Source organism: Choloepus didactylus, chromosome 8, assembly GCF_015220235.1.
Source record: "Choloepus didactylus isolate mChoDid1 chromosome 8, mChoDid1.pri, whole genome shotgun sequence".
NCBI lineage: Eukaryota > Metazoa > Chordata > Mammalia > Pilosa > Megalonychidae > Choloepus > Choloepus didactylus.
The window spans coordinates 77527937-77553781 of NC_051314.1; the positions used below are offsets into that span (position 1 = coordinate 77527937).

A 25845-nucleotide genomic window follows, 5' to 3' on the forward strand; every position below is an offset into this window, starting at 1 on the left:
GGCCCTCCAGACGCTGGTATGGCCCGGGCCTCGGGAGCACGGCTGAGGAGCAGACGCGAGCGCCACTCGGAGCCCGCTGCCCCAGGCCCGCTGGCTGCCAGGCAGCGGCCTCGGGGGCTGGGAATCTCTACTTTTTAAATATTTTATTCTCTTTCTCTTTCTCTATTTTTCATTCTGTTATTTCTGTTATGCATATATGAGTATGTTTTGTGGTGTCATACATTTCTTTAAATATCTATTTTTTCAATCTTTTGTTCTCTCATTTCTCTCTTGAATTGCTTAATCTCTTGAGTCTATCATCTGCCAGTCAAATCTTCTCTTAAGGTCCTATAGTGAATTTTTGTTTCAGTTGTATATTTCAATTACAGAATTTCCATTGGTTCTTTTTAAAGTAAATTCTGTTTTTTTCTTGTTGATATTCTCTTTCATGAAACATTGTGATCATCTTTTCCTTAACTTCTTTAAGTGGGATTTCTTTTAGTTGTTTAAACATGTTTATAATGGCTGCTCTAAAGTCTTTGGTAATTCTGCTTCGAACTTTTCACAGGCATATTCTGTTACCTACTTTTTCATGTGTATGGGATGTACTTTCTGTTTATTGGAATGTCTCATAATGTTTGATTGAAAACTAAATACTTTCTATAATATAATGTAGCAACTATGAATATAACCACTCCCCTCCCTGGGGATTTAGATGGTAACTTTTTTGTTGTTTTCTTTTTTTTTAGTGATTTGTCTGGCCTATTTTAATTAAGTCTGTTTCCCCCATTGGGTGAGGGTGCAGCTTTGGGCATATGCATTGTCACATGGGATGAAGGTGGTTTTAGTAGGGCTCTCTTTGACTATTTCTGGAACTCTCTGTTAAGCTGTCTGCCTCTGTTAGTTTCATACCCAGCTCTTATATTCTAATTGCTGACTGATTTTGTGCTTGTTTTCCAGTATGCCATGAGGATATAAATTGCTTCACAGTCTGATCCAATTAAATTCAGGCCCTGTTACAGGGGTCTTTGTGGGTTTTGGTTTTCCCTTGAAAGTGGTCACCTTAACTGTCTCTTTTCCTCATTCTCTGATAAACTAGCTAGCCTACAGTCTACCTTTCTGCTCACTTGGATTTACCAGCCTCCTTTTAATTTTTTTTCAACAAAATCTCCATTATTTTAAAGAGCTTTCATAGGTTTGATCTATCCCACACTCTGTTTCAAATGAAATCAGTTCTTTGGCAAAAATTCAGAGACCTCCACTCTTATGACCTGTCTTCCTACACTGGGCAACATCTCTGAACCAATACTCTGGAAAAAGGGATAGGGACAATGGCCTGCTTCTATTGGCATGACACCTCTGCTTCACAAGCAGAATGATGGGCTGGGGTGGTAGTCTCTGGTTCTCTAATCTTTCCTTCCTGGCCTGGAAACTCCACTCTAAAAGTGAGGTAGAGCAAAGATAAATAATGGCCCCAGTATTCTGATAAACCTGCAACACCTGGGGTAAAGCCTCTGCACTACTAGTGGTGATTTTGTGGAAGAAGGGAGCCCTTGACCTATCACACTCATCTGGGATTTAGACTCTGCAACACAGAGCTGAGGGTAGTGAGACACGCTGGCGGACTGCACTTTCTGGGGAAATACCATAGTGTCAATTGAGAGTTGGTAGAAGGAGGGACCCCTATCTTCTTGGTCATGTCTGAAATGGGGCTTCCATCATGATGATGCAGAGGAAGAAAGTATAAATCAAGTCATGGATCAAGTGCAACAGGCTCTCACTCTCTTGCAGAGATTTAGTAAATTTTCTTGAATGAATATTATTTTCCTTTGCTATATATTCTTAGTACAATTTTCAGATATTTTGCATGATTGTTTTTAAAGAAATTTTTACTGATAGGTTGTTTTGCAGGGGAGAAGTTCCATGAAGCTCCTTTTACCATAAGTATAGAACTAAATTACTCATACATGATTATTTTTTGTAGTTTCCATCCCTGTGAAAATTGCCACTGATCTTGCATGTCATCTGCTTTTCAATTAAGCCTTTAATATATTGAGCATTGTTTTAGTTCCCTAGGCTATTCAAAGCAAATAAATTGAAATGGGTCAGCTTAAAGAAAGAGAATTTATTAGATTACAGTTTTAAGTCTGGTAAAATGTCCAAACCATGGTATCACCAAGAGGATGCTTTCTCCCCCAAGATGGTGGAATACTGAGGATGGCTGTTGGTGACTCATGATCCTTAGCCAGTCACATGGCAAGGCACAAACCCTACTGGTCTCTTCCTTCTCTTCTGGGTTTCATTTCAGCTTCTTGATTCATGTGACTTTTTTCTTCCTGTCTGGATTTCATTCTCCTATAAAGGACAACAATAATAGGATTAAGCCCATCCTAACTGAGATGAGTCACACTTTAATTGAAGTAACCTCATCAAAAGGTCCTACTTAAATTGGGTTCAGACACAAGAGTTGGATTAAATTTAAGAATATTACATTTTTCTGGGGTAATACAGCTTGAAACAATCACAATACATCCTTTAAGCCCCCCAAAAATGTTCCTTCCACATAGACAATACATGCACACCATCAAACATCACAAAAGCTTTAAGGTTTTTCAGTAACGATAGTAAGTACAGTCTCATCAAAATCAGTTATGGGTGTGATCTGTCCTGGGGCACAGTTACCCTCCATTGGTAGACCTTTGATAGAATCTAGAGAACAAGTTGTCTACTTCAATATACAATGGAGGGAAATGGGTAAATATTTCCATTTTCATACCTAGAAATTGGAAGGAAAACAGAGGTCATGGTTCCCAAACAATTCTGAAACCCAGCAAGTCATACTCCAGTATATTTCAACATCTTTCAGTAACTTATGGAACTATGTTTTGTTTCCAGGGCTTCATGCAGGGGCAACCTTACCTCTTCCAAGCATGTGCACAGTGGTTTTGCTCTTTCTGACCACTGGGGTGAAGGCTCCACTCTCTCCAAGCATTGTGGTAATGACTAGACTCTCCACAATCCCTCAGACATAGGCTCCAACCACTCAGAACACTGGGTTAGCAAAAGACTTCATGAACAATGAGCCAGAAGGCCCACCCTCTCCAAGCCCCTGGACAGATTCAGTCTTTCCACACAGATGGGTAGGCCTGATTTCTTGATTGGAGAAATGTCTTTGTCTAGAACTCAGCTTCCATGGTTCTGCCTTTGAAGTGATTTTTCCTTCAATTTGCCCCTTCTCTGTCCCTTATAGTCCAGGTTGGACATGGTTTTGTTCATAAAAATTATGCAGAAAACTTGTTAGTTTTTCTTGTAGTCCATGGGGGTTCAAACCATCAGACAGAAGAACTTTCCTAAATCTTTCCTGAATAACTCCATTTCCAATCCTTACTTCCAAGGAAATTGCTGACTTGTTCAATGTTCCATTATACCTCTCCCATGGAGCATTAATCTCTAGGGAATAGCTTTTCAGGAATCTCAGAAAATTCCAAACCATCAATTACCAGTTTCTCTGTGCCCAGGAGTTCAGTTCTCAGGTTATCTCTTTCATCTTGCATTATACTAAAAGCTGCAAGGAGAAACCAGGCTGTATTTTCCACACTTAGCTTGGAAATCTTCTCAGCTAAATGTCCAAGTACACCACTCTCAATTTCTGCCCCCCATCTGACATGAGAACTCAGTTTTGCCAAGTTTTCTGCAACTTTATAACAAGGATCACTTTTCCTCCAGTTTCCAACAGTACTTTCATCACTTCCTGCTAAGACCTCATTGGAAGTACCTTTAGCATATTTCTATTAACAGTCACTTCAAAGCAAACTAGGCTTTTTCTATCAAGCATATCTCAATTGTTTTAGCATCTTCTAGCCATTTCTAAAGTCCACATTTTTTGTATTTGCAAAAAGGAACACCCCACTCTCCCGGTGTCAAAAACTTTTAGTTTTCTGGTCTGCTCAAAGCAAATTCCATGAAATTGATCTAGTTAAACAACTGGAAATTATTAGTCATGGTTTTGAGGCCAGGAAAATGTCCAAATCAAGGCATCATCAAGGTGGTGTTTGTCTCTATGGCCATGGCATTCTGGGGTTTCTGCTGGTGACCCTGGTCCTTACCTTGTCACATGGCAATGCATGTGGTGATGCCTCCTGGTCTCCTCCTTTTCTTCTGGGTTCTTTTTCAGCTTCTTCCTTCATGTGGCTTTTTTTCTCTCTGTCTTAATTTCCATTCTTTTTTAAAGGACTCCAATAGTAGGATTGAGATCCATCCTGATTCTTAACTGAAGTAACCTCATCAAAACGTCCTACATTAAAAATAGGGTCACACCTTAATGAGTTATATATAGATATATATGGGCTATATCTATATCTATATCATCTCTCTGTCTATATGTGTGTGTGTGTGTGGTGTGTGTGTGTGTGTGTGTATCCACATTAATGGGTTATATTTAAGAACATGGTTGTACATATAGCTTCAAACAACCATGAGCATGATAACTATAAACTCCCTCTCAAAGTCCATATCTGTGTCCTATCTGGATGTTAACTGATGATTGTTTTTCTCTTCAGACTGTGCTTTTATTCCCATTTGATTGTTTCATAATGTTTGAATGAAAGCTATATATGTTGTTTAGGACAGAACATACAAAGGTAAATATTTTTGTGCTTCTAAAAATGAGTGCACCTTTCTTCCATTCAGCCTTTAATGTTGGCATTTTTGTTAAGGTGCTAGTAGTTAAAAGGGTTTTGGAATTTGTTTTTGCTATAGTAACCATCAGTTCCCCACAGTCATCAGATTATTGTTATGGTATCTTGTATTTAAGGTGTTGGCTAATTTGACTTAATTTTTTTTTCTCCCTGGAGATAATCTGTCTCTTCCAGCTATCCCATCGTTATTTTTCCTTACTACTTCTTAGAATTGTGGTGTGAAGTAGGAAGGGGAAATATCTGGTGTGTAAGCTTCAATTTCACACATTCACAGTCAACCTTGGTCTTGGGGATGCGGCCTTCACAAGTGCATGTGTTCCTCTTTCAGATCTAGTGATTGGCCTAGAATATATTCAAGGGGTCAAACTTAATTCCTCTCTCCCTCTCACTACTTAAATTTATTTCCACCTGTTTGGGCCCAGACCAAGTTCATGCAGAGCATGGGCAGGTGCTGCTGCAAGACCAAAAATGTGCCAGGCACTGAAGTAGACATAGATTTATTGGGACTTACAAACAGGAGAGGCTCTCTGGTGGTGGCCATTCTGGAGGGTTAGCACCCCACAAGGAATGGGAGTGCAGGAGGTGGGGGATATGTGATTTTAGATTCCATATAGTATTGAAGACATAGGGTCCCTAGTATAATCATTAAAGGAGCCTAAGATCTGGTATTTTACTAAGATAGTGTTTAAGACTAATATAAAAATCAATGCCATTTTTATATCTGTAGTTACGTTCTTCCCCCTCCGGGGAGATTGTTTACTTTCTTGACCTTTATCCTTCACTAAAGGAGGTCTGTTATGGACCATTTAGGAGGGGGATGTGGGCCATGTAAATATATAAACAATATAAAGACAACAGCATAGTAATAATCCAACACATAGGGCAGATAATCCTATAAAGAAATGTCACCAAGGCTGATTAGAGAGTTTGAACCAAGTAGAGAGGAGATTGGTAGATAATTGATCAATACAGTGTATGTGATCTTGCATATGAATTAAAGTTTGTGAAATATTATGTCAGTGATCAGGACAATATACACAACATTGTATGCTTATAAAGGCACAGGTTCCACCTTGTGCCACCGTTAAAATGTCTAAAGCCATTTATTTTGTAAGACTACTGTGACAGTTAGGTTCATGTGTTAACTTGGCCAGGTAATTGTACCCAGGTGTCTGGTCAAGCAAGCACTGGCCTAACCATTATTGCAAGGATATTTGTGGCTGCTTAGTAAACCAGAAGACTGGTTTATTAAATCATCAGTCAATTGGCTACAGCTGTGATTGATTATATCAATGAAGGGCATGTCTCCCACAATGAGAGAATGCCATCAGCTGGATTTAATCCAATCAGTTGAAGACTTTTAAGCAAGGCAGATAGAGGACTTTCACTTCTTTACTTCTTTGACTAACCAGTGAAGAATTGCCTGAGGAGTTTGTCAAAGTTGCCAGTTTGTTTCCTGAGGAGTTCATCAAACATCATCATAGGAGTTGTCAGTTTGCTGCCTGCCCTATGGGATTTGGACTCATGCATACTCACAGCTGTGTGAGACACTTATATAAATCTTATATTTATAGATATTGTTTATTGATTCTGTTTGCCTAGAGAACCCTAACTAATACAACTTGGTACCAGGAGTGTTCCTTGAGAAACAGAACTTAAAATGGACTTTTACAATTTGTTTTCTACTCTGATTAGATTCAAAGGCACTAATGATTCCATTTCTAATAAAATCAAGATGGCACTGACAGTCCATGGCGTGAGTTGGCAATGTAGATATGCAAAATAGCACCATTTGATTCTCCTAATCATACTGTCATAGGAAGTAAGGCTCTGGGTGACAGTGTTTTCGATGCTTTCACAGAGTTTTGCAGAGTTAAGTGGTATAAGGATGTTGGCTGGCTGCACTTAGAGATGCTGGATAAGGTTGTAAAGAAAGGGATGAACTAAAGGCTTCAGATTTGAAACTTAAGCACTGTTGGACAGATTTAAAGGTTTCTATGTGTCCCCTGAAAGAAAACCTTATTTCCTGTGGCTGCAGACTTGAGATTTTAGAAAACCAGATGCAGAGTCTCATTGCGTGCGTAGCAGATTTACGATGCAAACTAAAATCTCAACCTTGCAGGGTGTCTGCTGTTAGAGTAAAGGCATTGACTGGAAATGAATGGGATCCTGAAACTTGGGATAGGGACATATGGATTGGTAATAATGGCAGTGAGGACACTGGAGCCCTGGATTCTGCTGAGACATTGTTAGATATACCTGTGGTGGGCTGACCGGAGGAAACAGCCCCCCCTCCCCCTACCAATCTGTTGTGAGGAGACAGCTACCCAACCTCTAGCCTGCTTGAGGAGGAAACCAGCTTCCCAAACCTCCAGTCTGCCCTGAGGAGCCTGCCATCCAATCTCCACCTAAAGAGATTACCTCTTCAGTGCCTGCTAAACCTGTAATCACCTCCCCTGAGGGAAGCAACCCCTCTCTCCTTTGGAGAGATTAATCCTGTTTTATGAGATGAAACTGCAATAGAATGTCCTGAGGTAAATGGCTTGAGGGATACTTCCAATTATTTTCATTACCTACCCCCACCACCAGTCTTTGCTTCAAGAACTATAACTAAAGTCCCAAGAGGCCCCGAAGGGTGAGGTACAAAGTGTGACCCATGAGGAAGTACACTATACTCCAAAAGAACTGTATGAGTTTTCCAACTTATACGGACAGAAACCAGGGGGATATGTGTGGGAATGGGTATTAAGGGTGTGGGATAATGGTGGAAGGAATATAAAGTTGGGTCAGGCTGAATTTACTGATATGGGCCCACTAAGCAGAGATTCTGCATTCAACGTATAGCTTGAGGGGTTAGAAAGGGCATAAATTGGGTGGTTGGCATAAACATAGATCAAAAGGTGACTGACATTATCTGAAGTTGAAATGCCAGAACTGTCCTGGTATAATGTAAAGGAAGGAATTCAAAGGCTTGGAGAGACTGGAATGTTGGAGTGGATTTATTATGGAAGATCTGGTCACATGCCCCTGGAATGTCACAGAGGACACATCTTTTACCAGGACTGTGAGGAATAAATTTGTGAGACTAGCTCCATCATCCCTGAAGAGCTTTGAGTTGCCCTTCTCTGTAGGTCAGATATTACTGTAGGAACTGCTGTTGCTGAGCTGGCATCCTTAAACACAATGGGGATAAGTGGATCCCAAGTTGGCAGAAGCCATGTGGCAGCAATTAATCACCAAAGACAAGGTGGGCATGGCTACCATAATGGAAAACAAGCTCAAAGCAGCAATCAAAATAATATGACTCACAGAGACTTACGGTGTTGGCTAGTGGATCATGGAGTACCTAGTTGAAAATAGATGGGCAATTGACTACATTCTTGTTTGAACTATATAAGCAGAAGAATTCTAGGTCAAGTGAACAAAAGTCTAACTTGAATTACAAAAACAGAGTCACAGCTCCTTAATCAATTCCAGACTTGAGACAGTTTATAGATCCAGAGCCCTGTGAATGAGGGGAAGGCCAGGCACTTGGAGAAGTACCCTGTTACACTGCCAAAAATTTATACTGTTAATCTTCCTCCCAGCCTTTCCCATGTGGACCTATGCCCTTTTACTAGGGTAACTGTGCATTGGGGAAAAGGAAATGATGAGATATTCTGAGGATTATTAGACAATAGTTCAGAAGTGACATTAACTCATGGAGACCCAGAATGTCACTCTGGTCCACCAATCAGAGTTGGGGCTTATGGAGGTCAGGTGATTGATGGAGTTTTAGCTCAGGTCTGCCTCACAGTGGGTCTAGTATGTCCCTGGACCAATTCTGTGGTTATTTCCCCAGTTCCAGAATGCATAATTGGAATAGACATACTCAGCAACTGGCAGAATCTTCTCATTGGTTCCCTGATCATGGAGTGAGTGCTATTATGGTGGGAAAGGCCAAGTGGAAGCTAAGAGAACTGCCCCTGCCTAGCAAAATAGTAAACCAGAATCAATACCAGATTCCTGGAGGGATTGCAGAGATTAATGCCACTCTTAAGGACTTGAAGGAGGGTGGGGTGGTGATTCCCAACAAATCCCTATTCAATTCTCCTATTTGGCCTGTGCAGAAAACAGATGGGTCTTGGAGGATGACAGTGGATTATCATAAGCTTAACCAGGTGGTGACTCCAATTGGATCTGCTGTTCCAGATGTGGTATCATTGCTTGAACAAATCAACACATCCCCTGGTACCTGCTGGCAGCTATTGATCTGGCAAATGCGTTTTTCTCAATAGCTATTAGTGAGGACCACCAGAAACAGTTTGCATTCAGCTGGCAAGGCCAGCAGTTCACACTCACTGTGTTACCTCAGGGTTGTATCAACTATCCAGCCCTATATCATAATATTGTCTGCAGGGGTTTTGATTGTTTTTCCCAACCAGAAGACATCACACTGGTCCATTATATTGATGATACCATGTTGATTTGACCTAGTAAGCAAGAAGTAGCAACTACTCTAGATTTTTCATTAAAGAGTTTGCATGGCAGAGGATGGGAGATAAATCAAACCAAAAACAGGGGCCTTCCATGTCAGTAAAATTTCTAGGTGTCCAGTGGTGTGGGGCATGTCAAGATATCCCTTCTAGGGTGAAGAATAAGCTATTGTATCTGGCCCCTCTTATGAACAAAAAAGAGGCACAATGCTTAGTTGGCCTCTTTGGATTTGGGAGACAATATTTTCCTCATTTGGGTGTTTTACTCCAGCCAATTTACCAAGTGGGGACCAGAACAAGATGGGGCTCTCTGACAGGTCCAGGCTCCTGTGAAAGCTGCTCTGCTGCTTGGACCATATGATCCAGCTGATCCAGTGGTGCTGGAAGTGTCAGTGGCAAATAGCAATGCTGTTTGGAGCCTTTGTCAGGCTTCTATGGGAGAATCACAACACAGGCTCTTAGGATTTTGAAGTAAAGCTTTACCGTCTTCTGCAAATAACTACTCTCCATTTGAGAAAGAGCTGTTGGCCTGCTACTGGGCCTTAGTAGAGACAGAACACTTAACCATGGGCCACCAAGTTACCATGAGACCTGAGTTACCTATCATGAGCTGGGTGCTGTCTGACTCAACAAGCCATAAAGTTGGGCATGCACAGCAGCACGCCATCATAAAATGAAAATGGTATATACGAGATAGAGCTTGAGCAGGTCCTGAAAGTACAAGTAAGTTACATGAGGAAGTGGCCCAAATGCCCATGGCCCCCACTCCTTCCACCTTACCTTCTCTTTTCCAACCCATAGCTATGGCATCTTGGGGAGTTCCTTACAGTCGGTTGACTGAGGAAGAGAAAACTCGGGCCTGGTTTACAGATGGTTCTGCACGATATGCAGGCACCACCCACAAGTGGACAGTTGCAGCACTGCAGCCCCTTTCTGGGATATCCCTGAAGGACAGTGGTGAGGGGAAATCCTCTCGGTGGGCAGAACTTCGAGCAGTGAATCTGGTTGTTCATTTTGCTTGGAAGGACAACTGGCCAGAGGTGCATTTGTATACTGATTCCGGGGCTGTTGCTAATGGTTTGGCTGGATGGTCAGGGACTTGGAAGGAACACAATTGGAAGATTAGTGACAAAGAAGTCTGGGAAAGGGGTATGTGGATAGACCTTTCTGAGTGGGCAAACAACATGAATATATTTGTGTCCCATGTGAGGGCTCACCAGAGGGTGACTTCAACAGAATATTTTAATAACCAAGTGGATAAAATGGCCCATTTGGTGGATACTAATCAGCCTCTTTCCCCAGCAACTCCTATCATTGCCCAATGGGCTAATGAACAAAGTGGTCATGGCAGTAGGGATGGAGGTTATGCATGGGCTCAGCAACATGGACTTCCACTCACCAAGGCTGACCTGGCCACAGCCACTGCTGAGTGTCCAATCTGCCAGCAGCAGAGACCCACATTCAGTACCCGATATGGTGCCATTCCCCAAGGTGATCAGCCTGCTACCTGGTGGCAGGTTGATTACATTGGACCACTTCCATCATGGAAGGGGCAGCGGTTTGTTCTTACTGGAATAGACACATACTCTGGATATGGGTTTGCTTTCCCTGCATGACATGCTTCTGCCAAAACTACCATCCATGGACTTACAGAATGCCTTATCCACCATCATGGTATTTCACACAGCATTGCTTCAGACCAAGGAACCCACTTCACAGCAAATGAAGTGAGGGAATGGGCACATGCTCATGGAATTCTGTGGTCTTACCATGTTCCCATCATCCAGAGACAGCTAGGTTGATAGAACAGTGGAATGGCCTGTTGAAGACTCAATTGTGGTGCCAACTAGGTGGCAATACCTTGCAGGGCTGGGGCAGTGTTCTCCAGGAGGCTGTGTATGCTCTGAATCCACATCCACTCTATGGTGCTGTTTCTCCCATAGCCAGGATTCATGGGTCCAGGAATCAAGGGGTGGAAACAGGAGTGGCACCACTCACTGTCACTCATAGTGATCCACTAGGTAAATTTTTGCTTCCTGTCCCTGCAAGCTTAAGCTCTGCTGGTCTACAACTCTTGGTTACAAAAGGATGAGTGCTTCCACCAGAAACACAACAATAATCCCATTGAACTGGAAGTTAAGACTGCCACCTGGCCACTTTGGGCTTCTTATGCCTCTGAATCAACAGGCAAGGATGGGGATTACTTTACTGGCTGGGGTGATTGATCCTGACTATCAAGGGGAAACAACTGCAACTACACAATGGAAGTAAAGAAGAGTTTTCCTGGAATACAGGAGATCCCCTAGGGTGTCTCTTAGTACTACCATGCCCTGTGATTAAAGTCAATGGAAAACTGCAACAACCCAATCCAGGCAGGACCATGAATGGTGAAGAAACTTCAGGAATGAAGGTATGGGTCACCCCACGAGGCAAAGAACCACAGCCAGCTGAAGTGCTTGCTGAGGGTAAAGGGAACATGGAATGGGTAGTGGAAGAAGGTAGTGATAAATATGAACTATGACCACATGACCATTACAGAAATGAGGGCTATGATGACATGAATATTTCCTCCTTGTTTGATTTCTTCTCTATCTTATCCCCTTTTCATATGGCGTAACCCATACTGTTCATTTTGCTGTATTTAAGCTAAAGGAAATCAATTTTAAGAGTGAATGTCACTCAAGGACTTGCACCCCATTCTGGAGAGATTTAGTGCATTTCCAGATGTATGCTGCACAGCAGAATATTGTTAAGCAAAGTATATGTCTGTTATTGTTATGTACTTAGAGATAAAGGATGGTTTTAGGTGATGCGTATAACTGCCAAGTTGATAAGGGTGGACTGTGATGGTTTGGTTCATGTGTCAACTTGGCCAGGTGATAGTACCCAGCTGTATGGTCAAGCAGACACTGGCCTAACAATTGCTGTGAGGATGTTTGAGGCTGATTAATAAACCAACAGGCTGGTTTATTAAATCATGAGTCAATTGACTGCAGCTGTGACTGATGACTCACCAAAGGCATGCCTTCCACAATGAGAGAATGCAATTGGCTGGATTTAATCCAATTAATCAGTTGAAGACTTATAAGCAGGACAGATAGAGGACCTTCACTTCTTCTTTGGATGCCCAGTGAAGCATTTCCTGAGGAGTTCGTTGAAGTTGCCAGTTCGTTTCCTGAGGAGGTCATCAGACATCTTCCTTGGAGTTGACAGTTTGCGGACTTCTCTACAGAATTTGGAGTGGTGCATACCCACAGTTGCGTGAGTCACTTCTACAATTTGATAGTCAGAGACACCTATCATTGATTCTGTTTCCCTAGAGAACCCTAACTAATACAATAAGTATACTGAAAAACTCCAAAAATCTGTACATATATCCAGAAGGTATCTTAAAAAATATTCAAGTACCCACAGTGTGGCCAGAAAGAGAAACAGAGGAACAAAGAGAAAACAAGTAGAAAAGATAAAGATGCCAATTTGATTGCTAACATATCAATAATTGCCTTATATATAAATGGCATAAATATGCAAATAAACAGGCAGAGACTGTTCTAGTGGATAAAAACAACTTAAGAATTTATTGCTTTACCAGAGGCTCACTTTTATTCAATAGCATGATTAGGTTAAAAATCAAAGGATGGGAGGAGCTAAAATGGCAGCATAGAGTGGAGTGAAAGACTGTTAGTCCCCCAGGAGCAATTCATAAATGACTAAAATACTAGTAAATAACCTGGAATAAACATGAGGAGACAAACATGACTGTCCACTCATCATACAGTAACCTGAATTGGGAGGAATGCCCAAGATCACAGCATAAAATCTGTAAGTAAAAACTGTGGACCTGCACCAAAAGCCGAGAGCCCCTCCCTCACAGAAGACTTGCAGTGCTAGAAAACAGAACTCTGAATATGTGAGTGTACCTCAGCCCAGATCCAACTGCAGTTTTAATGTTAACTGCTCAATACAGACAGTGAATCCCCTACAAGCAGACAGAGGCTTTTGGTGACCACTGACCTTGGGAGAGTCAGGGGACATATCTGTCTCAGTACAGGGAGCTTAGAGGATCAGGTGCTGTCTCTGGCTGATGGGTGAATCTGGGAGTTTTCTGCCCCTTTCTCTCTCTGTCAACCTGGGCAGCTCAGTGGAGAAACCCTCAGACATTTTCACCTCACAATTCTTCACAATAGAGAAAACCTCAGCCATTTTAAAATCACAGCACTCTGACCAGCAGTCAGAGAAACAAAGAATCTATTTATATGCAAATGACCTCCATGCAGGGGGCATAGCTTCCGGAGAGGAAAGGGAGGGGCCCAGCTCTACTACTGCCTTACATTCAGAACCAGACCCCAGAGCCAGGGGTAGGAGAGCTTCAGGCCACACCCACTTACACCAGCCCATGACAGGCTTACAGGCACACCTGCTGTGCAGAAAAGCACAGTATGTGTCAATCCTCTAAGAAAAACAATCAGGGAAACCAGACACTGAATATTTCCTCCTTCTGTGACCTGAGCTTGTTCTCGTCTGGGAAAACCTGATTGGTGTGGCCTAGGAGGTCAGATGCCTAGACAACAGAAAACTACAACCTACACTAAGAAAAACAAAGTTATGGCCCAGTCAAAGGAACAAACATACACTTCAACTGAGATACAGGAATTTAAACAACTAATGCTAAATCAATTCAAAAAGTTTGGAGAAGATATGGCAAAACAGATGAAGGCTGTGAAGAAAACACTGGGCATACATAAGGCAGAAATCGAAAGCTCAAAAAAACAACTAGCAGAATCTAGGAAATTAAAGGCACAACACAAGAGATGAAAGACACAATGGAAACATACAACAGCAGATCTCAAGAGGCAGAGGAAAACGCCCAGGAACTGGAGAACAAAACACCTGAAAGCCTACATGCAAAGGAGCAGATGGAGAAAAGAATGAAAAAATATGAGCAATGTCTCCAGGAACTTAAGGGTGAAATGAAATATAAGAATGTTCATATCATTGGTGTCCCAGAAGGAGAAGAGAAGGGAAAAGGGGCAGAAGCAATAATAGAGGAAATAATCAATGAAAATTTCCCATCTCTTATGAAAGACATAAAATTACAGATCCAAGAAGCACAGCATACTCCAAACAGAATAGATCTGAACAGGCCTACACCAAGACACCTAATAATCAGATCATCATATGTCAAAGACAAAGAGAGAATCCTGAGAACAGCAGGAGAAAAGTGATCTATCACATACAAAGGAAACTTAATAAGACTGTGTGCAGATCTCTCAGGAGAAAACATGGAGGCAAGAGGGAAGTGGTGTGATATATTTAAGGTACTGAAAGAGAAAAACTGTCAACCAGGAATCCTATATCCAGCAAAACTGTCCTTCAAATATGAGGGAGAGCTCAAAATATTTTCTGACAGACAGACAATGAGAGACTTTGTGAACAAGACACTTGTCCTACAGTAAATACTAAGGGGAGAACTACAGAGTGATAGGAGAAGACAGGAGTAAAAGGTTTGGAACACATTTTGGGAGATGGCAGCACAGCAATGTAAGTACACTGAGCAAAGATAACTATGAATATGGTTGAGAAAGGAAGGTTGGGAACATGTGAGACACCACAAGAAAGGAGGAAAGATAAAGACTGGGGCTGTATAACTTGGTGAAACCTAGAGTGTTCAACAGTTGTGATAAAATGTACAAATATGTTCTTTCATGAGGGAGAACAAGGGAATGTCAACCTTGCAAGGTATTAAAAAAGGGGAGGCATTGGGGGAGGGATGCAATCAACATAAACTAAAGACTGTAATTAACAGAATCATTGTATTATGCTTCCTTTAATGTAAGAAAGGTAATATACCAAGGTAAATGCAGATAAGAGGGGGGGATAGGGGAGGGGTGTGAGACACTTGACATTTGTGGTATTGTCTGACTCTTTATTCTACTTTGATTTAAGCTTATCTTTCCTTTTGCTGCTTCCTAGCTGTCATTTTTTTCTTCCTCTTTCTTTTTTCTTTTTCTTTTGCCCCTCTACCTTCTTTGACTCTCCCTCCTGCCTTGTGGAAGAAATGTAGCTGCCCTTATATAGATAGTGGTGAGGGTGGTGAATACATAAATTTGTGACTATACAGGGAACCATTGATTGTTTACTAAGGATGGAATGTATGAAATGTGAACAAAACCATCTAAAAAAATGGTTTGATGATGAAAACTTGAGGGCAATATACTGAGTGAAATAAGTCAGACACATAAGGAAAAATATTGCAGGGTCTCACTGATAGGAACTAATTATAATATGCAAACTCATAGACATAAAGTATTACGTACCAAGATATAGAATGAGGCTAAAGAATGGGGAGGAGTTGCTTAGTGTGAGCAGAATGTTCAACTAGGGTGAACTTAAATGTTTGGAAATGAACAGAGGGGTCGGTAGCAAGATGTGAGAATAACTAACAGTGCCGAATGGTGCGTGAATGAGGTGGAAAGGGGAAGCTCAGAGTCATATATGTCACCAGAAGGAAAGTTGGAGGTCAAAAGATGGGAATGTATAAAACTGAATCCTATGGTCAGCAATGTCTGTCATTAACTGTACAAATATTAGAAATCTCCTCCATGAATGAGAACAAATACATGACAATACAACTAGAAGTTAACAATAGAGGGGCATATAGGGAAAAATATATACCTATTGCAAACTGTATACTACAGTTAGTATTTCAATGTTCTTTCATAAAGAGTAACAGATGTACTATACCAATACTACGAGTCAACAATGGAGGGGGTTTTTAGGCATATGGGAGGATTTGAGTTTTCTTTTCTTCTTTTTTCTTTTCTTCTTTTGCTTTATTTCTTGTCTGGAGTAGTGAAAAGTTTCTAAAAATTGAACAAAAATTAAGTGTGGTGATGGAAGCACAGATGTGTGATATGAGGGTACCGAGGCAACTGATTCTACACTTTGGATCTTTGGATAATTGTATGGCATGTAAACAATCTGAATAAAAGTTAAAAAATAAAAAAAAATACACACAAAAAAATAAAAAAATAAAAGGATGGGAAAATTATATATACCATACAGATATTTATTAATAAGGAGTAGATATATTAATATCTGATATAATAGACTTCAGAGCAAAAAAATGACTAGTGAGAAAGAGGGACACAATGACAGAAGGATGGAAGGACCCATCTGGAAGAGATAATGATCCTGAATGAGTATGCATCAAGCAACAGAGCCCCAAAATACATGAAGCAAAACTGAGAGTGCTGAAAGGAGAAACAGACAAATCCACAATTACAGATAGGCATATCAGCAACTGACAAATGTCTCAGAAACAGAAAATCTACTAGGCAAACTCAGCAAGGATATGGAATAGTTTAACAACACAATCAATCAACAGGATCTTATTTACATAAGTAAAATAATGTACCCAACAGCTTTTTTTCCCAAATTGGCTGTTTTTACCCAAATTCTCATGAATCAGTCACCTTGATAGACCATATTCTTGTGAATGAAACACAACATATCAAATTTAAAAGAATGGATATCCTACAGAGTATTTGGCAATAGAATAAAACTAGAAATTAAAACAGAGACATAATAGTAAAATCTCTATACAACTAGAATCTAACACTTCAAAATAAGTCATGGGTCCAATTGGAAATGTCAAATGAAATTAAATGATACTCGGAACTAAATGGAAATGAAAAAACAGCATTTCAAAATGTGTGGTGTGCAACTAAAGTAAGGCTGACAGGGAAATTTATAACAGCAATAACTGCTTAGAATGAAGAATGTTCTCAAATAAAAAAATCTAAGTTCCTACCTCAATAAAATAGAAAAAGAAGAGCATAATAAAAATAAAGCACTAGCAGGGAGAAAATAATAAAGATATTTTATTACCTTATTCTAAGGTAAACAATAGAGAAAATAAAAGATATAAAATCTAGTTATTTGACAAAAATCAATAAGATTGATAACTTTCTAACAATATTGACACTTTATTTCCTGGAAAGGAGAGAAAAGGTCAGAGACAAAGTAGAAGCAAGTCAAATTTATCATTTCCATTTGAGAATTCATTCAATATTAGTTCCATAGATATATACTTTTAAAGGGCTAGCTGATGGAATAGTGAATAAAGTGAGGTTAAAATTGGATAAATGGAGAACAAAACCTGAAGGAAAAGAAAGGTGAATGTAGAAGTTAATGGAGAAATAAAAATTGTTAATATTGTGTTAGAAATAGCATCTATTTTAATTTTCAGGTTATGAATTGTCATATCAAAAGTGATCTATATTTTGGGCAAATCTTTGCTAGAAAAAACATGGAGATGTTGGATTTAAAAAATTAATTCCTAGTGGAATAACTTGAAGTTGAACAAAATCAAAGAATTAAGCTGAAAGAATAAAGTGATTCCAGCATTAAATAAGGAAATGTCACGTAAGGTACTAGCACTGAAAGGCTGCTTCTGGGTGCTTCAGTCACTATCATCATGTAAAAATAAAAAAGGAATATGTTAAAAGTGTTAATATATTCTAAAATATTCAATGAACTATAGAGTTATGCTTTTATAAAAGACCAAGCTGTGATTCTAAGGCAATAAAGACCATTTTTTAAATATATCCTTCAGGGCTTGCTTCACTTGTTTATTTCTTAGAGTATATATAAAAGGATTTAAGACGGGTGCAATTGAAGTGATGAGTACGGCCACCCCCTTGTTCAAAGATACTCTTTCCTCTGCAGAAGGTTTAATATACATAAAAATGCAGCTGCCATAAGAGATAGAAACAACAATCATGTGGGAAGAACAGGTAGCAAAAGCCTTTTTCCTTTGCTGGGCAGAAGGGATCTTCAGAATTGTTCTTATGATATTTGCATAGGAGAGTATCACCAGGGCCAATGTAACCAGGAGTGTGACAATGGCTAAAATAAAACTCAACAATTCTATGACCCATGTATCTGTGCAGGAGAGCTTCAGGACAGGAGAATAGTCACAGATGAAGTGGTCAATAATATTGGCATCACAGAATTCCAACCCCAGGCCCTTGATAATTCCAGGAGAGATGGTTAACAACCCACTCATCCAAGAACTAAGGACCAGCTGGGTGCAGACCCTGCTGCTCATAATAGTTGCATAATGAAGGGGTTTGCAGATGGCCACATAGCGGTCAGAGGACATGGCAGCCAACAGGAAAAACTCCGATGCACCAAAGAAGATGATAAAAAATAATTGTGTAAAACAAGCCTCATAGGAAATTGTTTTATCCCTAGTCACAATGCTGACTAGAAATCTAGGGATGCAGGCAGATGTCAATGAGATTTCTAAGAAGGAGAAATTCCGAAGGAAGAAATACATGGGTGTTTTGAGGTGGGAATCCACCAGGGTGAGCAGGATGATTGTCAGATTTATAGTGACACTCAATAAATAAGTTAGAAATAGAAAAAGGAAAATTGCAATTTGCCAGTGGGGGTCATCTGTGAGTCCTAGAAGAATGAATGTTGTCACCATTGTATGGTTCCTCATGGTTAAATACCTTCTGAATTACAACAGATCTGGGAAAAAGTAGAGGATTATTTTTTATTTTAAAAGGCTTCACTGAGTAATAATTTGAAAGTGATAAGAAAGAGCAAGTAATTCAAAAGAATGTTTAATCTTTTTATAACATTACTTGGTTATCTGTGGTGTTCCTGGATCTCTAAGAAGTGCGAATATGTAAGACATATTTGGGGATTACCTTCAGTCATCAGTTGTACTCATTTCAACATACATTTCAGATCCCAGCCCCTTCAGAGTGGGTCTTCATTAAATTTTGTCACCTTCTCTGGCTAATCACTTTCTAAACTCTAAAAAATTTATGATTTTTTTTTACACATTTCACATAGCAATCAGAAGCAAAGGCTTAATCCTGCTTATTTCATCACCTTCTCTGGCTACTCATTTTATAAATTCTCTTTTCAGATCTTCTTTGCAACAGAATGGCTTTAATATTTCCTTGTGTAAGTATTTGTAGGTTTCTCTGATTTAAAGTTTCTTTTTTAAGATACAAGTTAATTCCTGTAATCTTACTGAATCCATAAGAAAGCCTTTTTAAATTAGCTTGGTTTATGCCTCTACTATTAAAAAGAACTCCTCAGTTTTTCAACAGGTGTGCCTTTCCTGTGTTCTTGCATACCTAAAGCAGCAAATCTTGCATGAATTATTCATATTTAGATTATTTAAAGTTGGTTATATTTTGATGACAATTATCCTGGTTGGTCTTTCTGTTCCATGTCAATTAAAACTACTTTCAATGGAAAGAACTTATATGAGTTTTAGCACAATGTGAGTCAGAATTAATATGTGACATAAGTTGAAATTTTTCATGAAGCTTGGAATGATTTACTCATGAGTTCAATCAGTTTCAGTGCTATTGTATCAGTGTAAGAAGTACTATTTAATATTTGTAATATTTAAGTACCCAAGTCTCTCCTAAATATAAAATAATACGAACCAGTCAGTTTTTTTTTTTTTTTGATAAACGTTACTGGGAATTATTGTTAATGGTGCTATTCTTTTTTTTTTTTTGTTATTATTATTATTTTTTTTAATCTTCATTTTATTGAGATATATTCACATACCACGTAGTCATACAAAACAAATCGTACTTTCGATTGTTTACAGTACCATTACATAGTTGTACATTCATCACCTAAATCAATCCCTGACACCTTCATTAGCACACACACAAAAATAACAAGAATAATAATTAGAGTGAAAAAGAGCAATTGAAGTAAAAAACAACACTGGGTACCTTTGTCTGTTTGTTTCCTTCCCCTATTTTTCTACTCATCCATCCATAAACTAGACAAAGTGGAGTGTGGTCCTTATGGCTTTCCCAATCCCATTGTCACCCCTCATAAGCTACATTTTTATACAACTGTCTTCGAGATTCATGGGTTCTGGGTTGTAGTTTGATAGTTTCAGGTATCCACCACCAGCTACCCCAATTCTTTAGAACCTAAAAAGGGTTGTCTAAAGTGTGCGTAAGAGTGCCCACCAGAGTGACCTCTCGGCTCCTTTTGGAAATTGGTGCTATTCTAATAGAGAAATTCAGATAGCCTTCTAAATATGGATACTAAATGTTAATCATGAATTACACAAATATTGTCTTTGTTTTTAATTCTGAATTTAATTAGTTTAATGTCATGATCAGACATTGCCAATAGAAAGGATTCCACTTTAATTACATTGTACAAAAACAACAAAATATTGAAAGTACTTACTTTCCGGGATATCCACATTGTGAATTTTTTCCTTTGTATTGCTAAACAACAATGAATTAGGAATGATTTTTCCAGTAATATATTTCTTTTTAGCCCATGATTATTCTTTGCTTCCAATCTCTCAACAACTTGTTCACATTAAAAACCAGGGATGTTTAATAAAATATGCAACCCCTGAGGAATTTCTCTCTCTAAACAGCATACAGTGCACTTTCAAACACATTAAAAAAAAAAAAAAAACTACACATAAATATTATAATGTCTGAGTTCAGTCTACTTAAATCTAGAAATTTATCTAGAATCAAAAAAAGGAGATTGCTCTTTTAAGAATTCTAGTCACTCAAGTGAGGTTTTAGTTCTCTTTATGAAGCAAAGTGTTTTTGTTTCTACATAACCATAGATTTATCTTTGCTCTTTAATACAAAGAGAGTATTTACTGAGAACTGGTGTAGGGCCTTGGGAATTCTTGCAGACAACATACTAATTGGGTATCTTCATCATTAACAAAGTTGAGTCTCACCACAACATCTATAGGGAAATCTGAAATGTTGATGTTAAGATGCAGTCTATTTCCTAGAGAGGAGATTAAACATTCATATAAACAGCATTAGGTTTTTCAAAGTATGTCAACTTAGGCAAAATATCTCTTTCCTTAAAAAGAAGAAATTTGAGCTCTCATTTTCTATTCCAAAAAGAGAATCAAAATATAATGTTGATCTCTGACTTGTGACAACATTTTATATAACATCTGGTTTACTGAATATTGACCAGGTGGCTCATAAACTACATTAAATTCAAAAGTACTTACATATTACCCTCTCCACACAATCTTGTAGTGTGAACTATTGTTATATACTAAAAGGCAAGCCAGGAAAACTACAGCATACCTGACTTTAGAAAGTACCTTATTATAGAACTGCAATTTACTAAAAGCTATTAAAAAATGATTCTAGATTTCTTTCTACATGTCTTCTAAACCATGGATATGATTTATCAATTTTTCTTTCATTAAATATAATGCAAAATTACAGGAAATGAAGAAAAAATAAATTCTTTCTATTTACTCCTTATTAAGGAAATTCAGTTGGAATGAATAAATGATGATTAAAAACAACTTGAATTGGTTACAAAAGAAGCTAAACTGTTTGGCTATAGAGAATAATAAATGTAATTGATTAAAGTATATCCATAGAGAATATTTGTTCTCTTTGGGGAAGAATAAAAATCTTTTTTGAAAATTTGTAAAATTTAAATGGTAGACAAGCAAACTGTTTTTTTTTTTTTTTTTTTTTTTTTGTATTAACATATCCTCCTCTCATTGGCTTTGAAAACAACAAAGAAGACTGGCAGTTTGATAAGAGAAGCAAAACTACTATAAAGATATGGAATAAAATAATTGTTAGAGAAAATAGATCTATTAAGCTATATGCAACTGTGGAATCAATGAAGACCTATACGCAAGATTGTTATTCCTGTTTCTGGTTGTTATCCTGAAGTTACTGAAGGAAGCAGGCTAGGCTGTTTGGAAAAAAGATGATGTGAATCAGGGGGTGACACCATTACTATAGGTATTTTCACTGAGATCATTTGTTTTATGTGACCTTTGTTCAAAAATGAGATTTAGGCCTTGGACCCAGTAGATGGTTGCTTCTGGAGGTCAAAGAAATCAAGAAAAATACTAGCAATCCAGCATAGTTGGAATACAAACTGGAGAAAGTTATAGACTTCAAACAAATGGCCAATTTTATCCCTAAAGACCATTGCCAAATTCTAAAGCTGGATAAGATGTGAGGCTTAAGATTTAAGGAGATCAAGCAGTCTACCAGTATTTTGGAAACAAATAATTAACAGTGAAATGGTTCCCCACTGAGAATGCAAACTACAACTAGTTGAAATCACACTAAGGAGCACTGAACTGGCAGTGATGAATTTCAAAGCCTAGGGCATTTACGCATCTACAAGACAAACTGGGTCCATGACAGAGGGCTTTGATGGGAGGATTGATAAACTACCTGAGATTTTGGCAGCTGCCTAAGAGTTAACTAATAAAGTAAAATTGTAGGTGATGAAATTTCTCAAATCTAGAGTTGGTTGCTTGCTAAACTTCAAAGATGAATTGGGCAGGAGTCTTAAAAGACTACAGAAATGCCTGAAGAATCTCAGTACTAAGCAAACATAAATCCTGCCACCTGAATTGCAGAGTATCATTTAGAATCCTTGGAGAACCAAAAACTAGAAAACGGAATGAACACATTTTAGGTTGAGTCTAGCTAAATATAATCCAGCTTCACTTCAACACAGTTCAAGTTTGGATTTGGTTGATCAGCCTCACCTTTACTTACATATCAAAGAAAATGTTAACTTATCAGAGGCATATAGCAATTTATAAAATGAAACATGATGCAGTGATGGAGGATTTGGGAAACATAACAGAGTAGGAGACTCCAGGATTTAATCCATCTACATAAACAACCACTTAACTGACAGGAACTGTCTGAATCAACTATTTTGAAACTCCAGGGTCTAGAAGAACACTGTGCAGCATAGAAGTAAGAGCTGAAGGAAGAGGAAAGTAAAATGTGGTAAATATGAGCAAAATTTACCCTCCCTGTATCAGATACCATCCCCCCAAAAATAGGCTTATAGCAGGCAGTAGAGGGATATGCATTCCAGCCTCCTGGCTTGCTTGCTGGTGTTAATTTGGGACCTAAAGACCTAGTCCTCAAAAATATGGGGTGTGTGTTCTGAGTACTGACCACTGCTTTTGGTCAGCTCCTTCAGATCTCAGGGGGGCAGCTCTGAGGGCAGCCGTTGTTCCTATGCCCCTCAAGCAAAAATGGAAGAAGAGTCTGAAAGACAGTAACCTTCCTCAAAACTATGAAAAACAGTTAAAGGTTTGCAGTAACTAAGCAAGTTGCAAATCCAGAAAGCACAGCCCCCAAAGAGAAACTCTCTGTGCACTCACTAGTCTCTTCCCCACCCCTCCCCAGCATAATAGCCAGCCTCTGTTCCCATTGTTGGTCCCTGACCCTGTTCTGGCAGGAGCAGAATAACCCCTATAGAAGAACTGGGGTGCTGGTTTGTCAATGTCAATCATTTGTAAAGTAGTTTGAATATTCACCTAGGCAACCCATCTTACACTCACCCTCCCAGAATTTTCCCCCCAGCATAGCAACTACAGATAGGTAAAGCAGTGTAAGGAACAATTAAGTCAAAGCAGCTTGACGGAAAGTCTTACCTGCTTTAAGTCTTAAAATGGAGTACCCAGGAGAGGGAGAAAATCTATTTCATAGGGATTAAAAGAGGCATTTGAATTCCCATAATGGGGATTCCTAAGGCCACAAGCAAAAAGAAGCTCAGGATAAGACCCAGTCTCAGAAAAAGACTTGGGTTGATCTTCTTGAAAGGAGGGCTCAACTTTGAAAAAGAGACCTGGACAATCAATAACCAATTGCAAAGACTGTGAAAGGTGTTTTTACTTTGCTTTGTTTGGTTATATTAGCTCCTGACATGCAAGGAAATCTCTGCATGACATGAACTTGATACAAACTCATGGTGCAGACAGTTCAGGGAAGAAATCCAGGTTAACCTCTTAAAATATTGAAATGCACAGTGTGCAAGAAAAGATTACAAATCAAACAAAAGTATAGGAAATGATGGCCCATGCAAAAGATCTGGATTAAAAATGCAGCAAACATCAATTAAGGAGATAAGACTTTGAAAATCCCTGAAAAAGACTTTTAAGAAATGACAATTAATATGCTGAAAGAGACAAAGGAAAATACAGAAAAATAATTAAATGATATTGGGAAAACAATGAGTAACTGGGAGAAGAATTTCAATAATGAGAAAATTTAAAAAGTTCCAAACAGAAATACTGGGGTTGAACACCACATTTGCTATAATTAAAAATTCCTTAGATGGTTTCAAAAGCAGTTTAGAGCTTTCATTCTTTCATTTGAATGAAAGAATGAGAGAGAGATTGAGAATGAATGAGAGATGCTGAGGTGCAGGAAAAAAAAGTATTTCAAAATCAATATAGTTTATGATAATATTACAGGATCCCAGAAAGAGAAGAAAAAAAGGGGCAGAAGGAATAGTTAAAGAAACAGTGGTGGAAAACTTCCCAAATATAGCAGAAAGCATCAGTATGCTCATCCAAGAAGTCCAATTAACTCCAGACAGGGTAAAATTAAAAAAAAAAGAAACACACCCAGACACATAGTAGTCAAACTGTCAAATGCAAATGATAAGGGGATAGTTATGAAAGCTACAAGAAAAACATGTTACATGCAAAAAGTCCCAATAATATTAAGTGCTGATTTCACATCTGAGACCATAGAAGCCAAAAAGCAATATGATGCAATATTTTAAAACTGATAACAGAAAACCAAGAATTATGTATATTACCAACCAAGAATTACGCATCTGGCAAGACAGGCATTCAAAATGTGGGAGCAATAAGATATTCCATGTAAAAAAAAATCAGGGGGAGTTTGTAACCATTAGACTTGTCCTAAAGTGAGTTCTTTGGATTCTAAAGAAAGGACACTAGATAGTGGGTAATACCTACAGAAAACAATAAAGCCTTCTGCTAAAGGTAACCATATAGATGACTATCAATGCCAGTACTAAGTGCTGTAATTCTTGGTATATAACCCTACTTCATATTAAATACAGGTTTAAAAATGCAAATGTGTAAAGAGTAATGATAACTTTGGAGCTTAGGAAATACAAGTTTAAAGTTATAATTTGTAATAAGCACAAAAAAAAGCTGGGGGACATCAGGGAACAAGAGTAGTATAAGTGTATACTCTTGAAGTTAAATTGGTATTAAATCAAATGTGAATGCTGCACAAATTTGTATATGGCAACCACAAAGAAAATAAATGAAAATATATAAAGAAATGAGGTAATGTATAAAATAATACTGTATAAAACATAAATAAACCAAATAAATATGCAAGTAGGAATTATTGGAAGAACTGAGGGACAAAACTGGTATAAGATTTACAAAGACTATGTACCAAAATGATAGAAGAAAGCACTGCATTATCAGTAATTACTTTGATTGTCAATGGATGAACCTCTCTACTCAAAATTCTAAGATTGGCAGAATGGATAAAAGCAAACATGACCCAACCATATGTTCCTTACAAGAGACTCACCTAAATTCAGACATAAGCAGGCTGAAATTGAAAGGATGGAAAAAATTTACCATGCAAATAGTAATCAAGAAAGAATTTGGGTAGCTGTGCTTGTAGCAGATAAAATGGATTTAAAGTCAAAAACAGTTATGAAGAATGAAGAAGGTCACTATATACTAAAAGATGGGACAATTCAATAAGAAGAAATAACCTTTATAAATATAAGGGCAGAGCCCCAAAATATAGGCAGCACATATTGACATATTTGAAGGAAGAAGTAAATAATTCACCATTATT

The 25845-nt window shown here is 38.5% G+C and overlaps 1 protein-coding gene across 1 annotated transcript; it reads right to left on the reverse strand.

The window, feature by feature from the left end:
* Window positions 1-17729: 17729 nt before the first annotated feature.
* On the reverse strand, window positions 17730-18662 carry LOC119542724 (olfactory receptor 6C74-like). The gene has a single exon (XM_037847404.1). It carries the CDS (start codon window positions 18660-18662, stop codon window positions 17730-17732), a length of 933 nt encoding a protein of 310 aa, XP_037703332.1.
* Between the last annotated feature and the right edge of the window lie 7183 nt (window positions 18663-25845).